Source organism: Hyla sarda, chromosome 10 (genome assembly GCF_029499605.1).
Source record: "Hyla sarda isolate aHylSar1 chromosome 10, aHylSar1.hap1, whole genome shotgun sequence".
Classification (NCBI taxonomy): domain Eukaryota; kingdom Metazoa; phylum Chordata; class Amphibia; order Anura; family Hylidae; genus Hyla; species Hyla sarda.
In genome coordinates, this window is record NC_079198.1 from 114,539,271 (window position 1) to 114,565,146 (window position 25,876).

General features: G+C 47.1%; 1 protein-coding gene across 1 annotated transcript; it reads left to right on the plus strand.

Annotated features, from left to right (window-relative positions):
• Nucleotides 1-23: 23 nt before the first annotated feature.
• Nucleotides 24-24,634, plus strand: SRPRA (SRP receptor subunit alpha). Its single transcript, XM_056543991.1, has 14 exons — nucleotides 24-233; nucleotides 6,517-6,600; nucleotides 11,600-11,763; nucleotides 12,647-12,801; nucleotides 13,650-13,794; nucleotides 13,978-14,134; nucleotides 15,101-15,228; nucleotides 15,302-15,420; nucleotides 15,989-16,075; nucleotides 16,975-17,147; nucleotides 17,356-17,569; nucleotides 20,662-20,825; nucleotides 23,094-23,192; nucleotides 24,261-24,634. Exons 1-14 carry the CDS (start codon nucleotides 117-119, stop codon nucleotides 24,387-24,389), a joined length of 1,935 nt encoding a protein of 644 aa, XP_056399966.1. The 5' UTR covers nucleotides 24-116; the 3' UTR covers nucleotides 24,390-24,634.
• Nucleotides 24,635-25,876: the final 1,242 nt, after the last annotated feature.

The following is a 25,876-nucleotide window of genomic DNA, read 5'->3' on the forward strand; positions in this document are numbered from 1 at the left end:
AACGGAGCAGAGCCCTCCTCTTCCGGTACAGGCGGAAGTGACGTCGTTCCCCGGTGTTTCTCTGACGTGTCCCGGGGCTGTGAGTGACGTGCTGTGTGCGGTCCGGACGGTGCACAATGTTGGACTTCTTCACCATCTTCAGTAAAGGCGGGATCGTGCTCTGGTGCTTCCAGGGGGTGCGAGGTTCCTTCAGCGGCCCGATCAATGCGCTGCTGCGCTCTGTCATCCTCCAGGTAACCGCCCGGGGGCGCTGTGTCTTGACGTCAGTCTGTTTATGGGGGAGTATGGATGAAATGTGGGGGGTCTGAGAGGAAATGGCTGCAGTGAGGGGGGTCAGAGGTGTTTATATAGTCCAAGGGGTGAGAGGGATGGATAATGGGGTTCCTGTAGTAAATATGGGTGACAGGTCTGGAGGATAGGATGTCAGGGTTCTTGTTGTTGAAATGGGGATTTAGGACATGGATGAGGGGTTTCATAATGCCTGTCATAACTGTGGGGTGTCTGTCAGGACATGGATCTGGGTTATAGGGGTACTGCCATAACTGTGGGGTGTCTGTCAGGACATGGATCTGGGTTATAGGGGTGCTGTCATAACTATGGGGTGTCTGTCAGGACATGGATCTGGGTTATAGGGGTGCTGTCATAACTGGTGTGTCTGTCAGGACATGGATCTGGGTTGTAGGGGTACTGTCATAACTGTGGGGTGTCTGTCAGGACATGGATGTGGGTTATAGGGGTACTGTCATAACTGTGGGGTGTCTGTCAGGACATGGATCTGGGTTATAGGGGTGCTGTCATAACTATGATGTGTCTGTCAGGACATGGATCTGGGTTATAGGGGTACTGTCATAACTGTGGGGTGTCTGTCAGGACATGGATCTGGGTTATAGGGGTGCTGTCATAACTATGGTGTGTCTGTCAGGACATGGATCTGGGTTATAGGGGTACTGTCATAACTGTGGGGTGTCTGTCAGGACATGGATCTGGGTTATAGGGGTACTGTCATAACTGTGGGGTGTCTGTCAGGACATGGATCTGGGTTATAGGGTACTGTCATAACTGTGGGGTGTCTGTCAGGACATGGATCTGGGTTATAGGGGTACTGTCATAACTGTGGGGTGTCTGTCAGGACATGGATCTGGGTTATAGGGGTGCTGTCATAACTATGGTATGTCTGTCAGGACATGGATCTGGGTTATAGGGGTACTGTCATAACTGTGGGGTGTCTGTCAGGACATGGATCTGGGTTATAGGGGTGCTGTCATAACTATGGTGTGTCTGTCAGGACATGGATCTGGGTTGTAGGGGTACTGTCATAACTGTGGGGTGTCTGTCAGGACATGGATCTGGGTTATAGGGGTACTGTCATAACTGTGGGGTGTCTGTCAGGACATGGATCTGGGTTATAGGGGTACTGTCATAACTGTGGGGTGTCTGTCAGGACATGGATCTGGGTTATAGGGGTACTGCCATAACTGTGGGGTGTCTGTCAGGACATGGATCTGGGTTATAGGGGTGCTGTCATAACTATGGGGTGTCTGTCAGGACATGGATCTGGGTTATAGGGGTGCTGTCATAACTGGTGTGTCTGTCAGGACATGGATCTGGGTTGTAGGGGTACTGTCATAACTGTGGGGTGTCTGTCAGGACATGGATGTGGGTTATAGGGGTACTGTCATAACTGTGGGGTGTCTGTCAGGACATGGATCTGGGTTATAGGGGTGCTGTCATAACTATGATGTGTCTGTCAGGACATGGATCTGGGTTATAGGGGTACTGTCATAACTGTGGGGTGTCTGTCAGGACATGGATCTGGGTTATAGGGGTGCTGTCATAACTATGGTGTGTCTGTCAGGACATGGATCTGGGTTATAGGGGTACTGTCATAACTGTGGGGTGTCTGTCAGGACATGGATCTGGGTTATAGGGGTACTGTCATAACTGTGGGGTGTCTGTCAGGACATGGATCTGGGTTATAGGGTACTGTCATAACTGTGGGGTGTCTGTCAGGACATGGATCTGGGTTATAGGGGTACTGTCATAACTGTGGGGTGTCTGTCAGGACATGGATCTGGGTTATAGGGGTGCTGTCATAACTATGGTATGTCTGTCAGGACATGGATCTGGGTTATAGGGGTACTGTCATAACTGTGGGGTGTCTGTCAGGACATGGATCTGGGTTATAGGGGTGCTGTCATAACTATGGTGTGTCTGTCAGGACATGGATCTGGGTTGTAGGGGTACTGTCATAACTGTGGGGTGTCTGTCAGGACATGGATCTGGGTTATAGGGGTACTGTCATAACTGTGGGGTGTCTGTCAGGACATGGATCTGGGTTATAGGGGTACTGTCATAACTGTGGGGTGTCTGTCAGGACATGGATCTGGGTTATAGGGGTACTGTCATAACTGTGGGGTGTCTGTCAGGACATGGATCTGGGTTATAGGGGTACTGTCATAACTGTGGGGTGTCTGTCAGGACATGGATCTGGGTTATAGGGTACTGTCATAACTGTGGGGTGTCTGTCAGGACATGGATCTGGGTTATAGGGGTACTGTCATAACTATGGTGTGTCTGTCAGGACATGGATCTGGGTTGTAGGGGTACTGTCATAACTGTGGGGTGTCTGTCAGGACATGGATCTGGGTTATAGGGGTACTGTCATAACTGTGGGGTGTCTGTCAGGACATGGATCTGGGTTATAGGGGTACTGTCATAACTATGGTGTGTCTGTCAGGACATGGATCTGGGTTATAGGGGTACTGTCATAACTGGTGTGTCTGTCAGGACATGGATCTGGGTTGTAGGGGTACTGTCATAACTGTGGGGTGTCTGTCAGGACATGGATCTGGGTTATAGGGGTACTGTCATAACTGTGGGGTGTCTGTCAGGACATGGATCTGGGTTATAGGGGTACTGTCATAACTATGGTGTGTCTGTCAGGACATGGATCTGGGTTATAGGGGTACTGTCATAACTGTGGGGTGTATGTCAGGACATGGATCTGGGTTATAGGGGTACTTACTGCCATGAATACGTGGTGTGTCTGTCAGGACATGGATCTGGGTTATAGGGGTACTGTCATAACTGTGGGGTGTATGTCAGGACATGGATCTGGGTTATAGGGGTACTGTCATAACTGTGGGGTGTCTGTCAGGACATGGATCTGGGTTGTAGGGGTACTGTCATAACTGTGGGGTGTATGTCAGGACATGGATCTGGGTTATAGGGGTACTTACTGCCATGAATACGTGGTGTGTCTGTCAGGACATGGATCTGGGTTATAGGGGTACTGTCATAACTATGGTGTGTCTGTCAGGACATGGATCTGGGTTATAGGGGTACTGTCATAACTGTGGGGTGTATGTCAGGACATGGATCTGGGTTATAGGGGTACTTACTGCCATGAATACGTGGTGTGTCTGTCAGGACATGGATCTGGGTTATAGGGGTACTGTCATAACTGTGGGGTGTATGTCAGGACATGGATCTGGGTTATAGGGGTACTTACTACCATGAATATGTGGTGTGTCTGTCAGGACATGGATCTGGGTTATAGGGGTACTGTCATAACTGTGGGGTGTATGTCAGGACATGGATCTGGGTTATAGGGGTACTTACTACCATGAATATGTGGTGTGTGTCAGGACCTGGTGAATGGGTCTAAGCTATAAGGTTCCTTTTGTGTAATGATGTCTGTCAAGTCATAGATTTCGGGTATGGGGGTACTGTCATGGTGTGGGGTGTCTTTCAGGACCTAGAATATGGATTTGGGGTATCAGGGTTCCTGTCCTGGATTTGGGGTGTCTGCCAGGACCTAAAACATGGATCTTGCTTCCTGTCGTGGACCTAAAACCTGGATCTGGACTATCAGGGTTCTAGGTTTGAACCTTGATAAATGATAACCCAGATCTGTCAGGACATAGGACACTGTTTCTGGGTACTGGTGTTCCGGTCTTATCTGGCTCCATGTCTGAGGACATTTAGGGTCCAGTCTGGTTCCTTCAGGCTCCTGTAACGCCCCTTATAAACGTCATGTTATAGTATTGGGCAGAATGTGGGGTGTCTGTGCTGACATAGTGCTGTGTTGTGGGGGTTCTGGTCCTCCTGTGTTCTCTTTGGGTTCACTTGAAGAATGTAATGTATGACACAATGATATTGGGATATAGTGAGATTGGGGATACATAGATCATGTGACTGGTGGGGATTCCAGGGCTGTCAGGTCGGTCTGTATGAAGTGTCTGGATTCCATATGGTGACATTTGTGTTCCGGATCTTGCTGTCTTCTGGCCATGTTTTCCCTCTAGTGTTGGGGTGATGTTAATCTGTGGAGACATGACTATAGCAATCATATTAGGATTCAGTTACGGCACATGGGGTGGGATGATAAATAAAACAGCGTTAATGGGGTTATATGTCCAGGAGTATGGAGGAGCTCTGGATGTATTATAGGGACTTCTGTGGAACAGACAGACCCATGTGAGGCGTCGTGGGTTTATGATGAGGAGTTGGGGTAAGAAATCGTGTACAGTACAAGACCCAGGTGTAAAAACTGTAAACCTCCAGCTGTTGCAAAACTACAACTACCAGCATGCCCGGACAGCTGCTGGCTGTCCGGGCATGCTGGGGGTTGTTGTTTAGCAACAGCTGGAGGTCCACAGTTTGGAGGCCACTGGGATATACAGTCATGGCCGTAAATGTTGGCACCCCAGAAATTTTTCTAGAAAATGAAGTATTTCTCACAGAAAAGGATTGCAGTAACACATGTTTTGCTATACACATGTTTATTCCCTTTGTGTGTATTGGAACTAAACCAAAAAAGGGAGGAAAAAAAGCAAATTGGACATAATGTCACCAAACTCCAAAAATGGTCGGGACAAAATTATTGACACCCTTGCTCACCACTGAATCACCACTGGACTACTCCTTTAATATTTGGTTGCACACCCTATGGAAAAAATAACTGAAATCAGTCGCTTCCTATAACCATCAATAGGCTTCTTACACCTCTCAGCCGGAATGTAGGACCACTCTTCCTTTGCAAACTGCTCCAGGTCTCTCTTATTGGAAGGCGCCTTTTCCCAACAGTAATTATAAGATCTCTCCACAGGTGTTCAATGGGATTTAGATCTGGACTCATTGCTGCCACTTCAGAACTCTCCAGCGCTTTGTTGTCATCCATTTCTGGGGGCTTTTTGACATATGTTTGGGGTCATTGTCCTGCTGGAAAACCCAAGATCTCGGACGCAAACCCAGCTTTCTGACACTGGGCTGTACAGTGCAACCCAAAATCTGTTGGTAATCCTCAGATTTCATGATGCCTTGCACACATTCAAGGCCCCCAGTGCCAGAGGCAGCAAAACAACACAAAAACATCACTGACCTCCACCATATTTCACTGTAAGTACTGTGTCCTTTTCTTTGTAGGCCTCATTCAGTTTTCGGTAAACAGTAGAATGCGCTTTACCAAAAACCTCTATCTTGGTCTCATCTGTCCACAAGACATTTTCCCAGAAGGATTTTGGTTACTCAAGTTCATTTTGACAAAATGTAGTCTTGCTTTTTTATGTCTGTGTCAGCAGTGGGGTCCTCCTGAGTCTCCTGCCATAGTGGGGTCCTCCTGGGTCTCCTGCCATAGCGTTTCATTTCATTTCAATGTCGACAGATGACACTGACACTGATGCTCCCTGAGCCTGCAGGACAGCTTGACTATCTTTGGAACTTGTTTGGGGCTGCTTATTCACCATCTGTACTATGCTGCATTGATATATTTAATCATTTTTTCTCTTCTGTCCTCGCCCAGGGAGATTAGCTACAGTACCATGGGTTGCAAACTTCTTGATAATGTTGCGCACTGTGGACAGAGGCAAATCTAGATCTCTGGAGATGGACTTGTAACCTTGAGATTGTTGATATTTTTCCACAATTTTGGTTCTCAAGTCCTCAGACAGTTCTCTTCTCCTCTTTCTGTTGTCCATGCTTAGTGTGGCACACACAGACATGCAAAGACTAAGTGAACTTCTCTCCTTTTTATCTGCTTTCAGGTGTGATTTTTATATTGCCCCCACCTGTTACTTGCCCCAGGTGAGTTTAAAGGAGCATCACATGCTTGAAACAATCTTATTTATCCACAATTTTGAAAGGGGGCCAATAATTTTGTCCAGACCATTTTTGGAGTTTGGTGACATTATGTCCAATTTGCTTTTTTCTTCCCTTTTTTGGGTTAGTTCCAATACACACAAAGGGAATAAACATGTGTACAACAAAACGTGTGTTACTGCAATCCTTTTCTGTGAGAAACACTTCATTTTCTTGAAAAAATTCAGGGGTGCCAACATTTACGGCAATGACTGTAACCACTTGGGACAGCTTCAGCCTGGTCACCTCTGGAGTCAGAGCACCTGCAGAGATGCATTATGGGAATCTTACGGCTTCACATTTACAATTTCTCTGGCGTTCCCCTTTAAGGATCCTTTAGACTTTTAAGTTTGCATTTGTTCTTTTATGTCTCCGTAGGAAAGAGGCGGCAGCAACTGCTACAACCATGACTCCCTCACCCTCAAGTACAAGCTGGACAATCAGTTTGAGCTGGTGTTTGTGGTAAGTGGTCTCAGGTTCTCATGTATCTCCCCTGTAGGTCAGAGACTCATCCAAGTATTCATCTGATCATATACAGTGGTCCCTCAACATACAATGGTAATTCGTTCCAAATGAGCCATCGTTTGTCCAATCAATCGTATGTTGAAAGATTTGTGCAATGTTAGGTATAGGAAGCTGTACTCACCTGTCCCCGCTGCTCCCGATGGTGATCCCGGGCCTCCGCTGGGCTCTCCTGGTCTTCTCCGGTCCTCCGCTGTCTTCTCCGGTCCTCTGCTGTCTTCTCCGGTCCTCTGCTGTCTTCTCCGGTCCTCTGCTGTCTTCTCCGGTCCTCCGCTGTCTTCTCCGGTCCTCCGCTGTCTTCTCCGGTCCTCCGCTGTCTTCTCCGGTCCTCTGCTGTCTTCTCCGGTCCTCCGCTGTCTTCTCCGGTCCTCCGCTGTCTTCTCCGGTCCTCCGCTGTCTTCTCCGGTCCTCCGCTGTCTTCTCCGGTCCTCCGCTGTCTTCTCCGGTCCTCCGCTGTCTTCTCCGGTCCTCCGCTGTCTTCTCCGGTCCTCCGCTGTCTTCTCCGGTCCTCCGCTGTCTTCTCCGGTCCTCCGCTGTCTTCTCCGGTCCTCCGCTGTCTTCTCCGGTCCTCTGCTGTCTTCTGCAAGGCCTTACTGGGCCTACGTAGCGACTTCATTACGCCGCTGTGTACGCCATTCCTATTGGATGACGGGACGGTGTGCGCAGCAGCGTAGTGACGTCACCGGAGAGGGCCGAGAAGACACCGGAGGAACAGCGCTGGACCCGGAGGGCACCCCTGAGCATCATGGAGGGGTAAGTAATACTCACTGCACCACACGGGGAACATTAAGCTGGCAGCAGCTTAAGCATTTTGCGCTGCCGGATAGCACTTAATGCGACGGCCCCGACATAAAAAAGCATTGTATGTCGATGCTGACATCGACATGCGATGGCCTCTGAGAGGCCATCGTATGTCGATTTGATCATATGTCGGGGCCATCGTAGGTCGGGGGGTCACTGTACACAGAATGGCCCCTATTAGAGCCGGTTGGCCTTTGATGATAAAAATCCAGTGATAAGTTTAAAGGGAATCCTGTAAAGGAAAACATCTTATCGCTGATGGTGATCAGTGGAGGATGTCCGAAATCGTTCTGAGGAACAGGCAAAGCTTAGTCAGTAAACCGCAGCCTATTATAAGGCTGCATTCACACCACATTTTTGCAATACAGTTCCCGTATACATTTTCATTTTGAAAACCTTACGGAACTGTATTGAAAACCGTACGCATTGACTCTCCATTGAAAACCGTACGCCAAAAGATGCATCCGGTTTCCGTTTTGCATCCTGTACGGTTTTGTCAGTGCTTTTCCCGAACCCAAAACCGCAGCCTACCACGGTTTTTGGTCCGGTAGAAAAACCGTATGAAACCGTATATGTTTTTTTTAATTTATTTTTTTTAACATGGGAATCAATGGGAACTGTATGTGCGTACGGTTCCATCTGGTTTTCACCATACAGTTTTTGACTTTGCACAATTTTTTTTTCTTGGTATTTCATTCAAACAAGTGAAACGTTATTCATAATGGAGTGAAAAGTTAAAAACTTATACGTTTTTTTCTTAAACGGATTCAAACGGACATCATTTTTTAAACCGTACGGGAACTGTATTTCAAAAACGTGGTGTGAACACACACTAACGCTGATGTCTGATTAACATGTCTGATCCCACAACTTAATGCTTACACAGCACGGATGGGCTATAACAGCAAATGACCAGTTCCAGCGCCATTTTGTCTAAGGGAATCTGAAACAAGTGACTCAAAGTGACTATGGATGTTCCGATACTGGACACTTGCATGAGTACTTGTGCAAATGTCCCCGATACCTAATCCGATCCCTGCCGGTGGGAGTGCCGCCAGCAGGTATCACAGAGGTGCGGTAAGCTGCCTGCACTCTCTGCTCCCGAGCTATGCAGTGTGCTCAGCAGCCGAGCGCACATCATAGCGGAGACCCGCATTAGCCCTTTAGACGCTGCGATCAAAGTCGATTGCGGCATCTAATAGTCCTGAGATGTACTGCCGGTTAGCTCAGGGAGGCTGATCGGGATCACCGTGGTGTAATTGTGGTGTCCCGATCAGCTGAGAGGACGGCTGGAGGTCCCTTACCCTGCTCTGTGCGTCCAATCATCGCTCCTCCAGCAATGGCAGGCATTAGTAAAGGAGTACCGATAACACTGATCACTGCTATGCTATGGTATATCATTGATCAGTGTATGCAATCTACAGATTGCATGTAATAGTTCCCTATGGGGACTACAAAAGTGGGGAAAAAATGGAAAAAATTATAAAAACTATTATTTAAAACAAAAACAAACAAAAAACTTATTCCCATTAAGGTTACATTCACAGGGGCGGATCCACAGCGTATTCTATGCTGCAGATCTGCTGCTGAAGGACCGCTACATGCTGCCTTTAGATGTGCCTGCTCTGAGCGGCAATATGCCACTAGGAGCAGACACACTGAAGTAATGTGCGAGTTACACACATTGTGGCCGCTCCCCCTGCTCCATGAGCTACTCCGAGAGCGGCCACGATGTGCGAGTATACTGAACATGCACGCTCCGACTCGGACATCGCAGTGTGTTGCCGCTCCAAGCTGGCACATCTAAAGGCAGAATACAGAGGTCCTTCAGTGGCGGATCTGCAGATCCTGCGCTTGTGGTCCATTGCTATGGGCGATCCCCAGCATAAAATACCTACAATGGGGGATGCCTGCAGCAGATTATAAGTGCCACAATAAAATCCTACACCAGATGAAGGGTGTGGATGTGTAACATATAGAGCAATACATAAATTTAGGTGCAGTGACATATGACAGTGACATATGACTAACCCTCAAAATGATGATAAAATTGAGACATTAGCCAGTATGTCCTTATTTGAAGGACATACCTGAGCCCGCACACCAACGCCAAGGTTTCTCAAGTGGCACAGGACCTAACAGGACCTAACCTACCTGTGCCGTATGAGCAATACCAGGGCCAGTGGGCAATTACAGCAGCATTAGGTCCGACCAGTGTGGCTGAGCACACGTACAATGGGAGGAGGGAGGAAGGCTATAAGCCCCACCCAAGTTGCCTGATATGTTGCCAGCCTCACAGGTGAACCTTAATGCTGCCTATAATAGTGTTTAAGGTACATTAAATGTTGCTGTTGTTCAAATCTTGTACCTGGAGGTGTATCAACTCCAAATTTAATGCGCCTTAATCACTATTCTAGGCAGCATTTTGGTGCTGGCATTATATCAGTCAAATTGTGTGGGGCTCATAGTCTGCCTCCCTCCTCCCATTGTACGTGTGCTCAGCCACACTGGAGGTATCTGGGAGCAGGCTGGGAGTCGGACCTAATGCTGCTGTAATTGCCCACTGGTCCCTGGTATTGCCCATACGGCACAGGTAGGTTTAGAGTTAGGTCCCGCGCCACTTGAGAAACCTTGGCGTTGGTGTGCGGGCTCTGGTGTGTCCTTCATATAAGGATATACTGGCGAATGTCTCAATTTTAACATCATTTTGAGGGTTAGACATATGTCACTGTCTACATCTACCACAGTAGTGCACCTAAATTTATGTACAGTAACCCCCCAACCTGCGATGGCCCCGACATATGATAAAATCGACATACGATGCTTTTATATGTCGGGGCCATCGCATTAACTGCTATCCGACAGCACAAAATGCTTAAGCTGCTGTCGGATAGCAGTTTAAGCATCCCGGGCAGGTTCGCTTACCTATCCCCGCTGCTCCGGGTCCACTTCGCGATCCTCCGGACCAGGTCCTCACCACTCCCGATGCTGTCCCACTGCTCTGGTGTCTTCTTCGCGATCCTCCGGTGTCTTGCGCATCTTCTCCAGGGTCCGGGCCTTGCTTTCCGGCATCGTTATTACGTCACTATGCACGCCGCGCCGGCGCAGCAGTGTAATAACGTCACCAGAAAGCGAGGCCCGGACCCTGCAGAAGATGCGCAAGACACCGGAGGATCGCGAAGAAGACACCGGAGCAGTGGGACAGCTTCGGGAGCGGTGAGGACCTGGTCCGGAGCGGCGGGGACAGGTAAGTACAGCTTCCTATACTTTACATTGCACGGATCCCTCAACATACGATGGATTCGACAAACGATGGGTCGTTTGGAATGAATTACCAACGTATGTTGAGGGACCACTGTATTAACACCTCTCCTGCCCTTTAAAAAATTTCCGAGCCTTAAAAAGCTCTCTCATACCTTTCCCCTTGATCACATTGTGGGAGCTCCCGGCAGGAGAAAGTGGGCGTTCCCCAGCAGGCGCGACATCACTGAAGCCTGCGAGAGCTGTGCCTCACCATGCCCCACACGCACTTCCTGAGTTTGGTCTCCTGCCAGGCCGGGAGGAGACCAAACTAACCATTTGACTTGCGGCAGGGAACAGAACAGAGCCACCTAGTGGCCATTTTTTTTCATTCACATAAAATAAAATTCACATCCTATAAAAGTTGAGAATTTTGACAGCAAGTAAATAGCAAAGTGTCTTATAATTACATAAGGAACAATATATTAAAAGTTTAGTTTGGGGACAGGTTCTCTTTAATCCTATAGACTAATTTGTCAGGTGAGGTAGAACAAACTGCTCAAAGCATATTAGATGTTGCAGAACTACAACTCCCAGCATGCCCGGACAGCCGTTGGCTGTCCGGGCATGCTGAGAGTTGTAGTTTTGCCACATCTGGAGGGCCACAGGTTGGAGACCACTGAGATAGAGTATAAGAAAAGGGATGTTCAGTGATATACAGCTCGTAGTCTGTGCCCTTTACCATTCCTTACCCTTTCGGAGGGACAGAAAGTTTTTGTTCATTCTTGAGCCCCCTTGATAATTAATAGAAAGGACCCTCATTATATAATTCATACTAATGAAGGGACAGGAGGCAGCCGACAGATTAACCCTTGTGTGTCCCTTACTGTCTCTACAGGTTGGATACCAGAAGATTTTAACCCTAACGTATGTGGACAAGTTAATAGACGATGTCCATAAAGAATTCCGGGATAAATACCGCAACCAGATCCAGCAGAATGGCGCTCTAGGTTTATTAAACAGTTCCTTTGATTTCCAGGATGATTTTGACTTTCTCCTTAGGTATGTTGGGATCTCTATGTCAGCGGCTTCATGGAGGTTACTGCAGTTTAAAGGGGTACTCCGGTGGAAAACTTTTTTCTTTTAAATCAACTGGTGCCAGAAAGTTAAACAGATTTGTAAATTACTTCTATTAAAAAAAAAAATCTTAATCCTTCCAGTACTTATCAGGGTCTGTATACTACAGAGGAAATTCTTTTCTTTTGGGATTTCTCTTATGTCACGAGCACAGTGCTCTCTGCTGTCCATTTTTGGAACTGTCCAGAGCAGGAGAAAATCCCCATAGCAAACATATGCTGCTCTGGACAGTTCCTAAAATGGACAGAGATGTCAGCAGAGAGCACTGTGGTCATGACATCAGAGAAATCCAAAAAGAAAAGAATTTCCTCTGTCGTATACAGCTCATAAAATGTATTGGAAGGATTAAGATTTTTTTAATAGAAGTCATTTGCACATCTGTTTAACTTTCTGGCACCAGTTGATATATATATATAAAAAAAAGTTTTCCCAGGAGTACCCCTTCAACGTAGCTGTAGTTTTGTTTGGGCCTTGATGTTCTATGGCAGCATCGAGAGATGAGTGAACTTACAGTAAATTCGATTCGTCACAAACTTCTCGGCTCGGCAGTTGATGACTTTTCCTGCATAAATTAGTTCAGCTTTCCGGTGCTCCGGTGGGCTGGAAAAGGTGGATACAGTCCTAGGAAAGAGTCTCCTAGGACTGTATCCACCGCCGAAAAGTTTGTGACGAATCGAATTTACTGTAAGTTCGCTCATCTCTAGCAGCATCCATAGGGTCCGGTGCCTCTTGCTGAGATATTATAGGATTTTCTGGGTAAATGCATCATTCGGCTTTGTTACGCTGAGCTGGGACTGACTTGTTACAGGGCAGCGGAGGAGAGCGGCAAAGCTCGGGCCCCCACCGCCATGAAGACCTTCAAAGAGTCGGAGAAGTCTAAGAAGACCGTGAAGTCCATGATCGAGAAGCCGGGAGAAAAACTGAAGGAGAATAATAAGAAGAACAAGTCTTCAAAGAAAGAGAGTGAGTCCGGACGTTAACCCTTTCACTGCCAGGGGTTTTGGACATCTTCCACCTCTGGCCGTCAATTTTTGCACTTCTGGATGACGGGGAGGTCCTTGGTCCTTTTTAGAGAGGGTTTCCCTGTTTTTTCCCTTTCGCCCTATGACATGACCCTTGGGGAGCGTCCTCCTCCCCTCCGGACAGAAAACAGTTGCCAAACTTTGCATAAAAGCAACTACAGCCTCTCTTACTGCAGTTCTGTTTCCTTTCCGGAGCAGGAGGCAGAGGATGCCAACAGTTTGTCATAAGAGGAAGGGAACGGCGTTGACTCAGTCTATTTCTGAGAACTTACATGTTGTTCGACAGCGTAAGTCTCCTTAGGGAGCCGCTGGGCATCAAAAGTCAAGTCTAGTGGCCCCTTTCCACATCCCGCCGGGAGAGTCCTCTGGCCTCCTACTTCTTGCTTGTGCCGGTGTCTAGGGTGCGCGGCCAGTGAGTGCGTACCTTTCCTCTGTGTGCTCCGGCCGGTATGTCTCACGGGATGGCGCGGGTGTGTCCCATGGGAGTGACATCGGAAGTGGCGTGCGTCAGGCACCATTGCAGGGGAGGAAATTGGAGGGAGGAGGGATTCCCGCTGCAGGCTGTGCTTGCAGGCCCCCTGGCTTGGGTGGATCCAGGCAGAGGCGGACACCTTGACCATTGTCAGAATTATATTCACAGGCTCCTTAGTGCCATGACTTCCTTGTGTCAGACATCACTCAGCAGATGCAACACTGGGGCCTAGGCCTAGATTGGCTTATGGAGGGTCTGTCTGTGCTGCAGTCTTCCTGGGCTCCTTCTCGCTATATTGTTCTTGCTCTGTTTTGCAGACATCGCACCAGAAGCCATCACTTCAAATAAAGCAAAGGTCAGCGTACCTGCCGGGGAGAAGGAGGAGCTGACCTCCGAGGAAGCCATGCAGAGGAAACGAGAGGAGTTCTTTAAGAAGAAGATGAAGACTGGAGACAAAGCCAGGTGGGGTTATTATAGGGCAGTGGGCTTTAACCTGCGGACCTCCAGATGGTGCAAAACTACAACTCCCAGCATGTAGTTTTGCAACATCTGGAGGCCCACAGGTTGAAGACCTTTGTTATAGAGACTGGGGGTCGTTGGGACTCTGGGAAGGTGTAGAATCTTATTTATTATTTTTTTAAATAGCAAATCCCCAAAGCCGGAGACTCAGAAGGAGAAAGGGAAGCAGCCCCGTGTGTGGGAGCTGGGACGATCCAAAAACAAAGAACTAGACTACAGCAAACCCACCACCAATGGCAGCCCGGAGGAGGTGGCAGCGTCTGATGAGGACCTGGAGGCGTTGGTAAGACTTGATCCTGGGTTATCCTGCTGTTGAAATAATGGCCCAGTCATAGTCCCAGGGTTATAGGGCCCTCCAGTCCCATAGAAAGGGGCTTCTGCTACTTTCTAATCTGTGTTCCATATTTTAAATCTATTGAAAGATCTCAGCGAGCAGAAACATTATCATTTACAAGTAGGATGGAAACCCATACAGATTTTATCATTCGGAGCTGAGGTTTTGTTACAGTTGTATACAGCCAATTAATAATGGACACCCAATGCAGTGGTAATTCGATGGTAATTCGTTCCAAATGAACCATGGTTACTTGAATCCATCGTATGTTGAGGGATCCGTGCAATAGTAATATAGAAAGTTATACTCGCGTGTCCCCGCCGGTCCGGACCGTCACCACTGCCCTGGATCGCTGCTCTCCATAGCCGCCATCACGTTCCCATGATGTCCCCGCTGCTCTGGATCATTACCACTGTCCTGGATCGTCGCTCTCCATCGCCGTCATCACGTCGCTACGCAAGCCGCTCCTATTGGATGATGGGACTGCGTGCGCGGCGACGTGATGACCATGCAGCGGAGCCCGAAGAGGATGGTCCGGAGCGGCGGGGACAGGTGAGTGGCACCTTAAATGGCTATCCGGTGGTAGCTGAAGCAGTATGCGCTGCCGGATAGCCGTTTATGTGATGGCCCTGACATACAAAAGCATTGTATGTTGATGCTGCCTTCACCATGCGATGGAAATTATCGTATGTCGGGGCCATCGTAGGTCGGAGGATTACTGTATCTTGTTACCCAATCAGGAAAGTAAGATAAAGGATAATTCCTGGTAACTTCTTTATTTTAAATTGAGGGACACTTTTTTTAAGAATTTTGTTTTGTCATCTGCATCAGTACCATGAAGATATAGTATGTGAACCCCTCTGTTTAATGGAGATGGTTCATGTGATGCAACTTCTGTTCTGCTTTGTCTTCCAGAGACTCCGTATTGGTCTCATGCCCGGAAACCCCCCGGATGTGGAATATGAAAGCAGCAGCAGCAGTGAAGAAGAGGAAGATGTCCCTTCTGTCCAAACTACAACTGCTCCATCTGCAGCTAAGGCCAGGTACCCCACCTGTCTATAATTCTGGCTAGGAGAGGGGGTCTGTACTGGGGTCTTACCGATATGTTTTTTCCAGTGCCAAGAAGAGCAGCTTTGGAGGGATGTTTGGGATGTTGAGGGGCCTGGTGGGGGCTAAAAGTTTAACCTTGGAAGACATGGAACCTGTCTTAGAGAAGATGAAGGATCATCTCATAGGTAAGAATCTAATAAACCAATATAAATTTACAGGGTCATTTTCTGTGCGGGCAGTGGAGTTGTGTTCCTCTAGCTCAGTGGTCTCAAACTGTGGCCCTCCAGATGTTGCAAAACTTCAACTCCCAGCATGCCCAGACAGCCGTTGGCTGTCTGGGCAGGCTGGGAGTTGAAGTTTTGCAACATCTGGAGGGCCACAGTTTGAGACCACTGCTCCAGCTCCTGTAGCTTTCCTGGAGTCTGGAATGACACAAGATCCATTGAAAGGTGGCATATGCTTATTAGTAAAAGGGCAGCCGCTTTACTTACATATACGGGTATGTATTGTGCTCAGGAGATTGCAGAACTTGTCATTCTGCAGCCTGTTAGACTGTACAATATAGAATATTCATTTATAATTAACATTGCATGGAATATTGCACGACCTAAGGGTGTGAAACTTGACATAAGGCACATGCCAAAAATATTTCTGAGCGAGTAAAAGAAAAACTGCACCTGCAAGGCATTGAGTAGAAAATGTTTTTTCCTTTTAAAGGATGTGTAATTATTAACATTTTTGTAATTCCCACAGCTAAGAATGTAGCTGCAGATATCGCTGTTCAGCTGTGTGAGTCTGTGGCCAAGAGACTGGAAGGGAAAGTCATGGGAACTTTCTCAAGTAAGTGTACAGTGTATATACATTATATACTGATCCTGAGTTATATCCTGTATTATACTCCAGAGCTGTACTCACTATTCTGCTGGTGAGATCACTGTGTACATACATTACATTACTTATCCTGTACTGATCCTGAGTTATATCCTGTATTATACTCCAGAGCTGTACTCACTATTCTGCTGGTGAGATCACTGTGTACATACATTACTTATCCTGTACTGATCCTGAGTTATATCTTGTATTATACTCCAGAGCTGTACTCACTATTCTGCTGGTGAGGTCACTGTGTACATACATTACATTACTTATCCTGTACTGATCCTGAGTTATATCTTGTATTATACTCCAGAGCTGTACTCACTATTCTGCTGGTGAGGTCACTGTGTACATACATTACATTACTTATTCTGTACTGATCCTGAGTTATATCCTGTATTATACTCCAGAGCTGTACTCACTATTCTGCTGGTGAGGTCACTGTGTACATACATTACATTACTTATCCTGTACTGATCCTGAGTTATATTCTGTATTATACTCCAGAGCTGTACTCACTATTCTGCTGGTGAGGTCACTGTGTACATACATTACATTACTTATCCTGTACTGATCCTGAGTTATATCTTGTATTATACTCCAGAGCTGTACTCACTATTCTGCTGGTGGAGTCACTGTGTACATACATTACATTACTTATCCTGTACTGATCCTGAGTTATATCCTGTATTATTCTCCAGAGCTGTACTCACTATTCTGCTGGTGGGGTCACTGTGTACATATATTACATTACTTATCCTGTACTGATCCTGAGTTATATCCTGTATTATACTCCAGAGCTGCACTTGCTGTGTACATTTTTATGTTCTTTGCTTCTGACCTCTCCCGTTTCCTCCTATCAGCTGTGGCGTCTGCAGTAAAACAAGCTTTACAGGAGTCCCTTGTGCAAATCTTGCAGCCAAAGCGACGTGTGGATGTGCTGCGTGATGTGATGGAGTCACAGCGCATGCGTCGTCCGTACGTCATAACCTTCTGTGGGGTGAATGGAGTGGGGAAGTCCACCAACCTGGCCAAAGTAAGTGAATAAGAGGAAGGTGCCCACTGTCCTTTTCCTTTTAAAGCCTTACTATCATGGAAGACACTTAACGTTGTCACTCAGACATGTTAGATGTTGATCACATCGGGTCCTACTCCTGACGCGCTGCGATCAACAACGTTTGACTGATCTTATTGTTTTTCATGACAGTAATGCTTACAGATTTTTCTCTCTGCTTCGGATACAGATTTCCTTTTGGCTGATAGAGAACGGATATAACGTGCTCATAGCGGCTTGTGACACATTCCGAGCCGGGGCGGTGGAGCAGCTGCGAACTCACACCAGACGCCTTAATTCCTTGCACCCTCCGGAGCAGCACAACGGGCGCACCATGGTGCAGCTTTACGAGAAGGGCTATGGCAAAGACGCTGCTGGAATAGCCATGGAAGCCATAGCTTACGGTGAGTGCCCCCCGCTAGAGTGATAGACACCATTAAAGGGGTGCTCCGCTCATAGGCATCTTATCCCCTATCCTTTGGATGGGTCCAGGGGTGTGGAAATATAAAAAAAAACTACTTAACACGGAGCACAATCTACTTGTCCCTCATGACGACCCACTTGTCCTGGTACATAAAATAATTTCAACCAAAATAGTCTGTAAATAAGGTCTTTATTAATAGAAACTTAATAAGCAGACCAGTATGTCACCCCATTAGGTGGATAGGGTCCCTGATTAGTAAGTCCGCCCCATTAAGTAGGTAGCCCCCCCCCCCCCCCTTCAGGAAGGTATGTCCCTTTATCAGGTAGGTCCATCCCCTCATCAGGTAGGTAGGACTCCCCTAGTAAGTAAATAATGCCCCAGATAGATATGTTCCCCCCCCCCCCCCCAGTTGGTAGGAAGTGTGGGCTCCCCCAGTAGGCAGACAGAGCCGCAGATAGATGTCCCTCCATCAGGTAGGGCTCCCCAGTATGTACACAGGCCTCCAGATAGATATGACCCCTATCAGGTAGGGCTCCCCAGTAGGTAGTCAGACCCCCAGATAGATATGACCCCCATCAGGTAGGGCTCCCCAGTAGGTACACAGGCCCCCAGATAGATATGACCCCCATCACTGATGGGGGTCATATCTATCTGGGGGCCTGTCTACCTACTGGGGAGCCCTACCTGATGATTAGGTAGGGCTTCCCAGTAGGTAGAAAGGCCCCTAGATAGATATGACCCCCGGCAGGTAGGGCTCCCATTTAAACAATTATACTACCTAAGTAAGTGTTCTTCAATCAGGGTGCCTCCAGCTGTTGCAAAACTACTGGAAGCAACTGTAACAAACCCTCCCCGAGTAGTATCTCTGTAGGTAAAGAAGAATGTTTCAGTTCACTAAAATTGGAATAGAAGGCATCAGACCAGTGTTTCCCAACCAGGGTGCCTCCAGCTGTTGCAAAACTACAACTCCCAGCATGCCCGGACAGCCTTTGGCTGTCCGGGCATGCTGGGAGTTGTAGTTTTGCATCAGCTGGAGGCACCATGTTGGGATGCACTGCCCTGAGTAGATAGGTTAGCCCCTAGTGGTAGGCAGGTCCTCCCTTATGTAGTAAGTAGCCAAGTTTGAGTAGGTAACTCACTTCTTCTTACATCTCCCTGTTCTCTGCAGGGACTTCCTGGCGGAGGTGCGCGCGGTGAGTGAGGTCATCACAAGTGCCGCGCAGGATGTCAGCGTCCCGGCATCCTCCGCGCCACGTGCGATGACGGCACTCACCGCTCGCACCTCCACCAGGAAGGCTCGCTATAGGCTGCTTCATGCAGCTGTGGTCTATAGCAGTTTAGTGACTGGTGCCCCATCATATGTGAATTCTTCCGGCATTTAGCGCTGCTTGCCCGAAGCAGGGCTAAATGCCTGAATAATTCACCTGCCCGGTGCCGAGAACTGCATGTCCCGGGCGTCGTTGCGATACAATTCCCACATACCTGAGGTCATAAGATGTCTAGGGGCGGAGAACCCCTTTAAAGGGGAACTCCATCTTCCAATGGGGACATTTTGCAACTATGTATCGTATATTCTCGAGTATAAGCCGACCAGAATATAAGCCGAGGCCCCTAATTTTACCCCAAAAACCCAGGAAAAGTTATTGACTCGACTATAAGCCTAGGATGGGAAATACATCATCTCCCCCCCCCCCCATGTCATCATCCAGACCCCAGTCATCATCCCCCCCTTCATCATCACTGCCTGTCAATCCCTTCATCAGTGGTCTTCAACCTGCGGACCTCCAGATGTTGCAAAACTACAACTCCCAGCATGCCCGGACAGCCGTTGGCTGTCCAGGCATGCTGGGAGTTGTAGTTTTGAAACCTCTGGAGGTCCGCAGGTTGGAGACCACTGCTGCCTTCGTCATCATCCAGGCCCCTCCCCCTTTTGTTTTGTACTCACCTCCCCTCGACTAGTGACGTTGCCTTGACGACGACGCACAGGGACGTTGCGCATGAACGTCCCTGTGCGTCGTCGTCAAGGCAATGTCACTACTTCGGGGCCGGGCCCGAAGAGCGGAGAAGAGGCGCCCCCCCCCGGTGAAAATGGACAGCCCGCACCGACTAACCCTCCTCACCAGACGGTCCCTGCAGCATAGATGGCCAGGACCAGCTCACCCTAACTTCCCGCCGAGCAGAGGTGAGTACAAAACAAAAGGGGGGGGGGGGGTGAAGTTGGATGATGACTACATGGTGTCCGATGACGATTGCTGTCCGGGCTTGCTGGGAGTTGTAGTTCTGCAACATCTGGAGGTCCGCAGGTTGAAGACCACTGATGAAGGGATTGACAGGCGGAGAGTTCACTCGAGTATAAGCCGAGGGGGGCGTTTTCAGCAAGAAAAATTGTGTTGAAAAACTCGGCTTATACTCGAGTATATACGGTAGTACACTTTTTTTTTTTTTCCAGTTCTTATATTATTTTTTTAAAAGCCTCTGGTTGTCATCACTGAATGAATAAATATTTTAATTCATTCAAAAGGATAAAAGCGCATAAGAACCTTCTACTTCTCACAGCTGAGGGTTTGATACAGTTACATCCATTGTAGACACGCTTTTTGTGAAGGTTTTCAGTATCTTGATTCGAGATGATCGAATTTACAGTAAATTCGATTCGTCACGAACTTCTCGGCTCGGCAGTTGATGACTTATCCTGTATAAATTAGTTCAGCCTTCAGGTGCTCCGGTGGGCTGGAAAAGGTGGATACAGTCCTAGGAAAGAGTCTCCAGCCCACGGGAGCACCTGAAAGCTGAACTAATTTATGCAGGAAAAGTCATCAACTGCCGAGCCGAGAAGTTCGTGACGAATCGAATTTACTGTAAGTTCGCTCACCTCTATTCTTGCTCTAAACCAGAATAGTCACCTTCACTGACAGTTTGCAGAGATCTTGATCATGGTGAGGAATTGAAACCTAAAAGGGGCTTATTAAAGACAGCCATTAAATAGTAGCAGATTGCGGGATGGGTCGTGGCGGGTGACAGTGTTGATCAGTGAAGCCCTTTTGCGTTGATCTTGCGTCTGTTTTTGTGCAGCTCGGAATCAGGGTTTTGACGTGGTGCTGGTGGACACGGCCGGCCGCATGCAGGACAACACTCCCCTGATGACCGCACTGGCCAAGCTCATCGCTGTCAACATGCCGGATCTCGTCCTGTTTGTGGGAGAAGCCTTGGTCGGCAATGAGGCTGTGGATCAGCTGGTGGGATGTTACTCATTACCTTCCTATGTAGTTTATAGGATATAGTGTAGGATGTACAAAAATAATGGAAGGCGCTCACCTAACCTTTAATACCTAAAACTGAGCAATAAACCATCTAAACACCTATACCCCAGGTGGTAATAAAATGTGCAAAATGGGGGAAAAAAGAGAATGACGGTGCCCAAAGTTTAAATGGATATGATATCTCAATGATATATTTACCGTATTTTTCGCCCTATAGGACGCACCGGGATATAATATAACAATTTTAAAGGTGCAAAATCTAGAAAAAAAAGATTCTGAACCCAACAGTGGTCTTCAACCTGCGGACCTCCAGATGTTGCAAAACTACAACTCCCAGCATGCCCGGACAGCCGTTGGCTGTCCGGGCATGCTGGGAGTTGTAGTTTTACAACATCTGGAGGTCCGCAGGTTGAAGACCACTGGTATGAGAGGTAATACTCACGTGTCCCCGCCGCTCCGGACCCGTCACCGCTGCCCTGGATGTCGCTCCATCGCTGTCCCCGACGCTCCGGACGTCTTCTTCCCCGGGATCCACACTCTCCGTTGCCGTCATCACGTCGCTACGCACGCCGCTCCTATTGGATGACGTGATGACGTCGAAGGAGCGCGCCTGTCATGCAGGGGATCCCGGCACGGAGCAGACACCGAGGAGGCAGGTAAGGTCCCTCCCGGTGTCCTGTAAGCTGTTCGGGACCCCGTGATTTCACCGCAGCGGTCCCGAACAGCCCGATTGAGAAGCAGGGTTAGTGTCACTTTCCCTTCAGACGCGGCGGTCAGCTTTGATCGCCGCATCTGAAGGGTTAATACAGGGCATCACCGCGATCAGTGATGTCCCGTATTAGCCGCGGGTCCCGGCCGTTGATGGGGAAGAAAACGTGCGTCTTATACGGTATTGAAAAATGTGATTAATATTGTGATTTTTTAATAGATATATCATTGAGATATCATATCCATTTAAACTTTGGGCACCGTCATCCTCTTTTTTTTTTTTTTTTATATAATGTGGGATGTCAGACTGAGCAGCCATTTCTAAGTTATGTTGTTTGGGGGGAAGCTGTATGATCTCTCATATGGCTTCCAGCTTTTCCAAGCTCCAGATTGTTACAGTAGATGGCAGAATTATCAGTCTAAGGCCCCTTTCACACTATACAAAGATCCGTTTGATGTTCGGTTATAAAAACCCTGAAAATCGGCCATTAAATGGCTTTTACAAAATCCCATTATAGCCCGTTATTAATAACGGACGTTATTTTGTGACGGTAGAAAGTAACGGGAGAAATAGTGCATGCAGTATTTCTTCCGTTCTGTCTACCGTCACATGCACTATTTCTCCCGTTACTTTCTACCGTCACAAAATAACCGCTGTTATTAATAACGGGCTATGACGGGTAAAAACGGATAATGTAAAAATCCCATAGACTATAATGGGATTTTGTAATGACCGATTTTCAGGGTTTTCATAACGGAACATCAAACGGATCTTTAAAAATGAATGAATTTTATAGTGTGAAAGCGGCCCAAGGCCGGGTTCACACCACGTTTTTGCAATACAGTTCCCGTATCAGTTTTTTGATGAAAAACTGATTTTTCAAAACCGGACTAAACTGTATCAAAACGTGTGTACAAATTTTAACCTGTATACAGTTTGAAAAAATGATGTCCGGTTGCATCCGTCTTTAAGGAAAAAAAAAAGTATACGTTTTTTAACTTTTCACTCCATCATGAATAAAGTTTCACTTGTTTGATTAAAGTTCCAAGAAAAAAAACTGTGCAAAGTCAAAAACCGTATGGTGAAAACCGGATGGAACCGTGCGCACATACAGTTCTGTACTGTTCTCATTGACTCCCTTGTTAAAAAAAATGCGTATACAGTTTCAATACGGTTTTTCACCCTGACCAAAAATCGTGGTAGGCTACGATTTGGGTACGGGGAAAAAAACTGACAAAACAGTACAGGATGCAAAACGGACACAACCTGATGCATCTTTTGGCATATGGTTTTCAATGGAGAGTCAATACATACGGTTTTCAATACGGTTCCGTAAGGTTTTCAAATTGTAAACGTATACGGGAACTGTATTGCAAAAACGTGGTGTACTGCAAAAAAAATATTTTCCACCAGAGTACCCCTTTAAGCTTAGGTCATCACTACAGTTCTGTAAGGCCGCTTTACAGGGTATATTTTCTGCACACGGATGACTGATGTTCATGGGTTTAATGCTTGTGCGATTTCTGGATTCTCAGGTGAAATTTAACAAGGCTCTGGCGGATCACTCTATGTCGGAGAAGCCGCGTCTCATCGATGGGATCGTGCTCACCAAGTTTGACACAATTGATGATAAGGTAAATCCATGGCGGTGCAGATCACACCGAGCAGAGCTTTCCTGTTTCCGGTCCTGTCATTTGCTCCCTAGCACCTACCTGTCGCTGTGGCCCCCATGGTGAGTGATGATACGGCTGGGAGCTTTATTACCACCGCACCACACATGCTCCAGGATGCTTTGCTATTAAAGTATTAAAGGGGTAGTCCAGTCCAGAAAAACATATCCCCTATCCTAAGGATAGGTGATAAGTTTCAGATTGCGGGGGTCAGACTGCTGGGGCCCCCCGTGATCTCCTGTACGGGGCCCCGGCTCGCTGGCCAGATAGCGGGTGTAGACCACGGCACGAAGCAGCAGCCGACACACCCCCTCAATACAGCGCTCCGGCTCTGCCATAGAGTTAAATTGAGGGGGGACTTGTCAGCCGCTGCTTCTTGCAGTGGTTGACATGCCCCCTTCCCATGGGCTGCCGGGACCCCGTATGGGAGATCGTGGGGGGTCCCAGCAGTCGGACCCCCTGCGATCTGAAACTTATCCCTTATCCTTAGGATAGGGAATACGTTTTGCATCACTCATGATGGTCCCAGCATCAGGACATCTGTTTACAGGGGTATTCCAGGAAAAAACTTTTTTTTTTATATATCAACTGGCTCCAGAAAGTTAAACAGATTTGTAAATTACTTCTATTAAAAAAAATCTTAATCCTTTCAGTACTTATGAGCTTCTGAAGTTGAGTTGTTCTTTTCTGTCTAAGTGCTCTCTGACGACACCTGTCTCGGGAACAGCCCGGTTTAGAAGAGGTTTGCTATGGGGATTTGCTTCTAAACTGGGCGTTTCCTGAGACACGTGTCATCAGAGAGCACTTAGACAGAAAAGAACAACTCAACTTCAGAAGCTCATAAGTACTGAAAGGATTAAGATTTTTTAATAGAAGTAATTTACAAATCTGTTTAACTTTCTGGAGCCAGTTGAGATATATATATATATATATATATATATAAAGTTTTTTCCTGGAATACCCCTTTAATATTTGGACACACTGACTGCATTGGGGCAGGATCTTTTAACCTCTTCCTTTCCCCTCCTGCAGGTGGGCGCTGCCATCTCCATGACGTATATAACCGGGCAGCCCATTGTGTTTGTGGGCACTGGGCAGACGTACTGTGACCTGCGCAGCCTGAATGTCAAAGCGGTGGTGGGCGCGCTGATGAAAGCCTAAGCGACATCTCGCTGTCATCTCTTCATTAGTGTTTCAGGTTTTTTTGCTTTCTATCCGCCGTATTATAATCTGATGTTTCCAGCCCGCTGCCTGACTCTTCTGCGCTGGAGTAGAGACGCCTAACCTGTGGCTCTATAGCTGCGGTTGAACTACAAGTCCCATGGACATGCTGGGAATTGTAGTTTTGCCACAGGATGGAGAACAATACTATAGAGCAGTGGTCTTATACCTGCAGACCTCCAGATGTTGCAAAACTACAACTCCCAGCATGCCCGGACAGCCAACGGCTGTCCGGGCATGCTGGGAGTTGTAGTTTTGCAACATCTGGAGGTCCGCAGGTTGAAGACCACTGCTATAGAGCAACATTGCCCCTGGGAGAACACGACTAGATTGAACAGTCATAATCGAACAAAAATCTGCATCCTCAGGACCAATGAGAAAGCTGGATTAGGCCCGGTTCACACCACGTTTTTGTAATACGGTTCCTGTATCAGGTTTTTGATAACTAAAAACGAAATCCTCAAAACCGGACTAAATTGTATCAAAACGTGTGTACAAATTTTTATTGAGAAATGATGTCCGGTTGCATCCGTTTTATAAGGAAAAAACCCTATACGTTTTTAACTTTTCATTCCATTATGAATAAAGTTTCACTTGTTTGATTGAAATTACAAGAAAAAAAATGTGGAAAGTAAAAAAAATGTACGGTGAAAACTGGATGGAACCGTATGCACATACGGTTCTGTATGGTTCCCATTGACCCCCATGTTAAAAAAAATAAAAAAAAAAAGTATACAGTTTAATAGGGTTTTTCACCCCGACCAAAAACCGTAGTAGGCTACAGTTTTGGGTACGGGAAAAAAACTGACAAAACCGTACAGGATGCAAAACGGACACAACCTGATGCATCTTTTGGCGTACGGTTTTCAATGGAGAGTGAATGCATACGGTTTTCAATACGGTTCCGTACGGTTTTCACATTGAAAATGTATACGGGAACTGTATTGCAAAAACGTGGTGTGAACGCAGCCTAATTTGGAATTCAAAAAGTGAGAATATCGGAACGAATTTAGTCATTGCCAGACGATGGCACACGCACACAGCGTTCAGGCAGCGGCTGTTACATCAAGACTGACCTGCAGGTGGCGATCATCGCCGCATTGTTATATTGCTGCTAAATGAAATCTGCAATCCCTTAAAGGGGCCTTCCGGTGTCGAGTGAATAAAGCTTTAATCATGGTCCAGAGTGGTAGGGCTTTTAGTTATACAAAGGGGTCGAGGGCCATTTATTTGCCTCGTATACGTTTTCTGGCGTTAATTAAAAAAAAAGCCTGTTTGTGAAAACAATTAGTGACTTAAAGGGGTACTCCGGTGGAAAACCTTATTTTATTTTATTTTTTTTTTCTTTTACAATCAACTGTTGCCAGAAACTGTAACAGATTTGTAAATTACTTCTATTAAAAAAATCTTTATCCTTCCAGTACTTA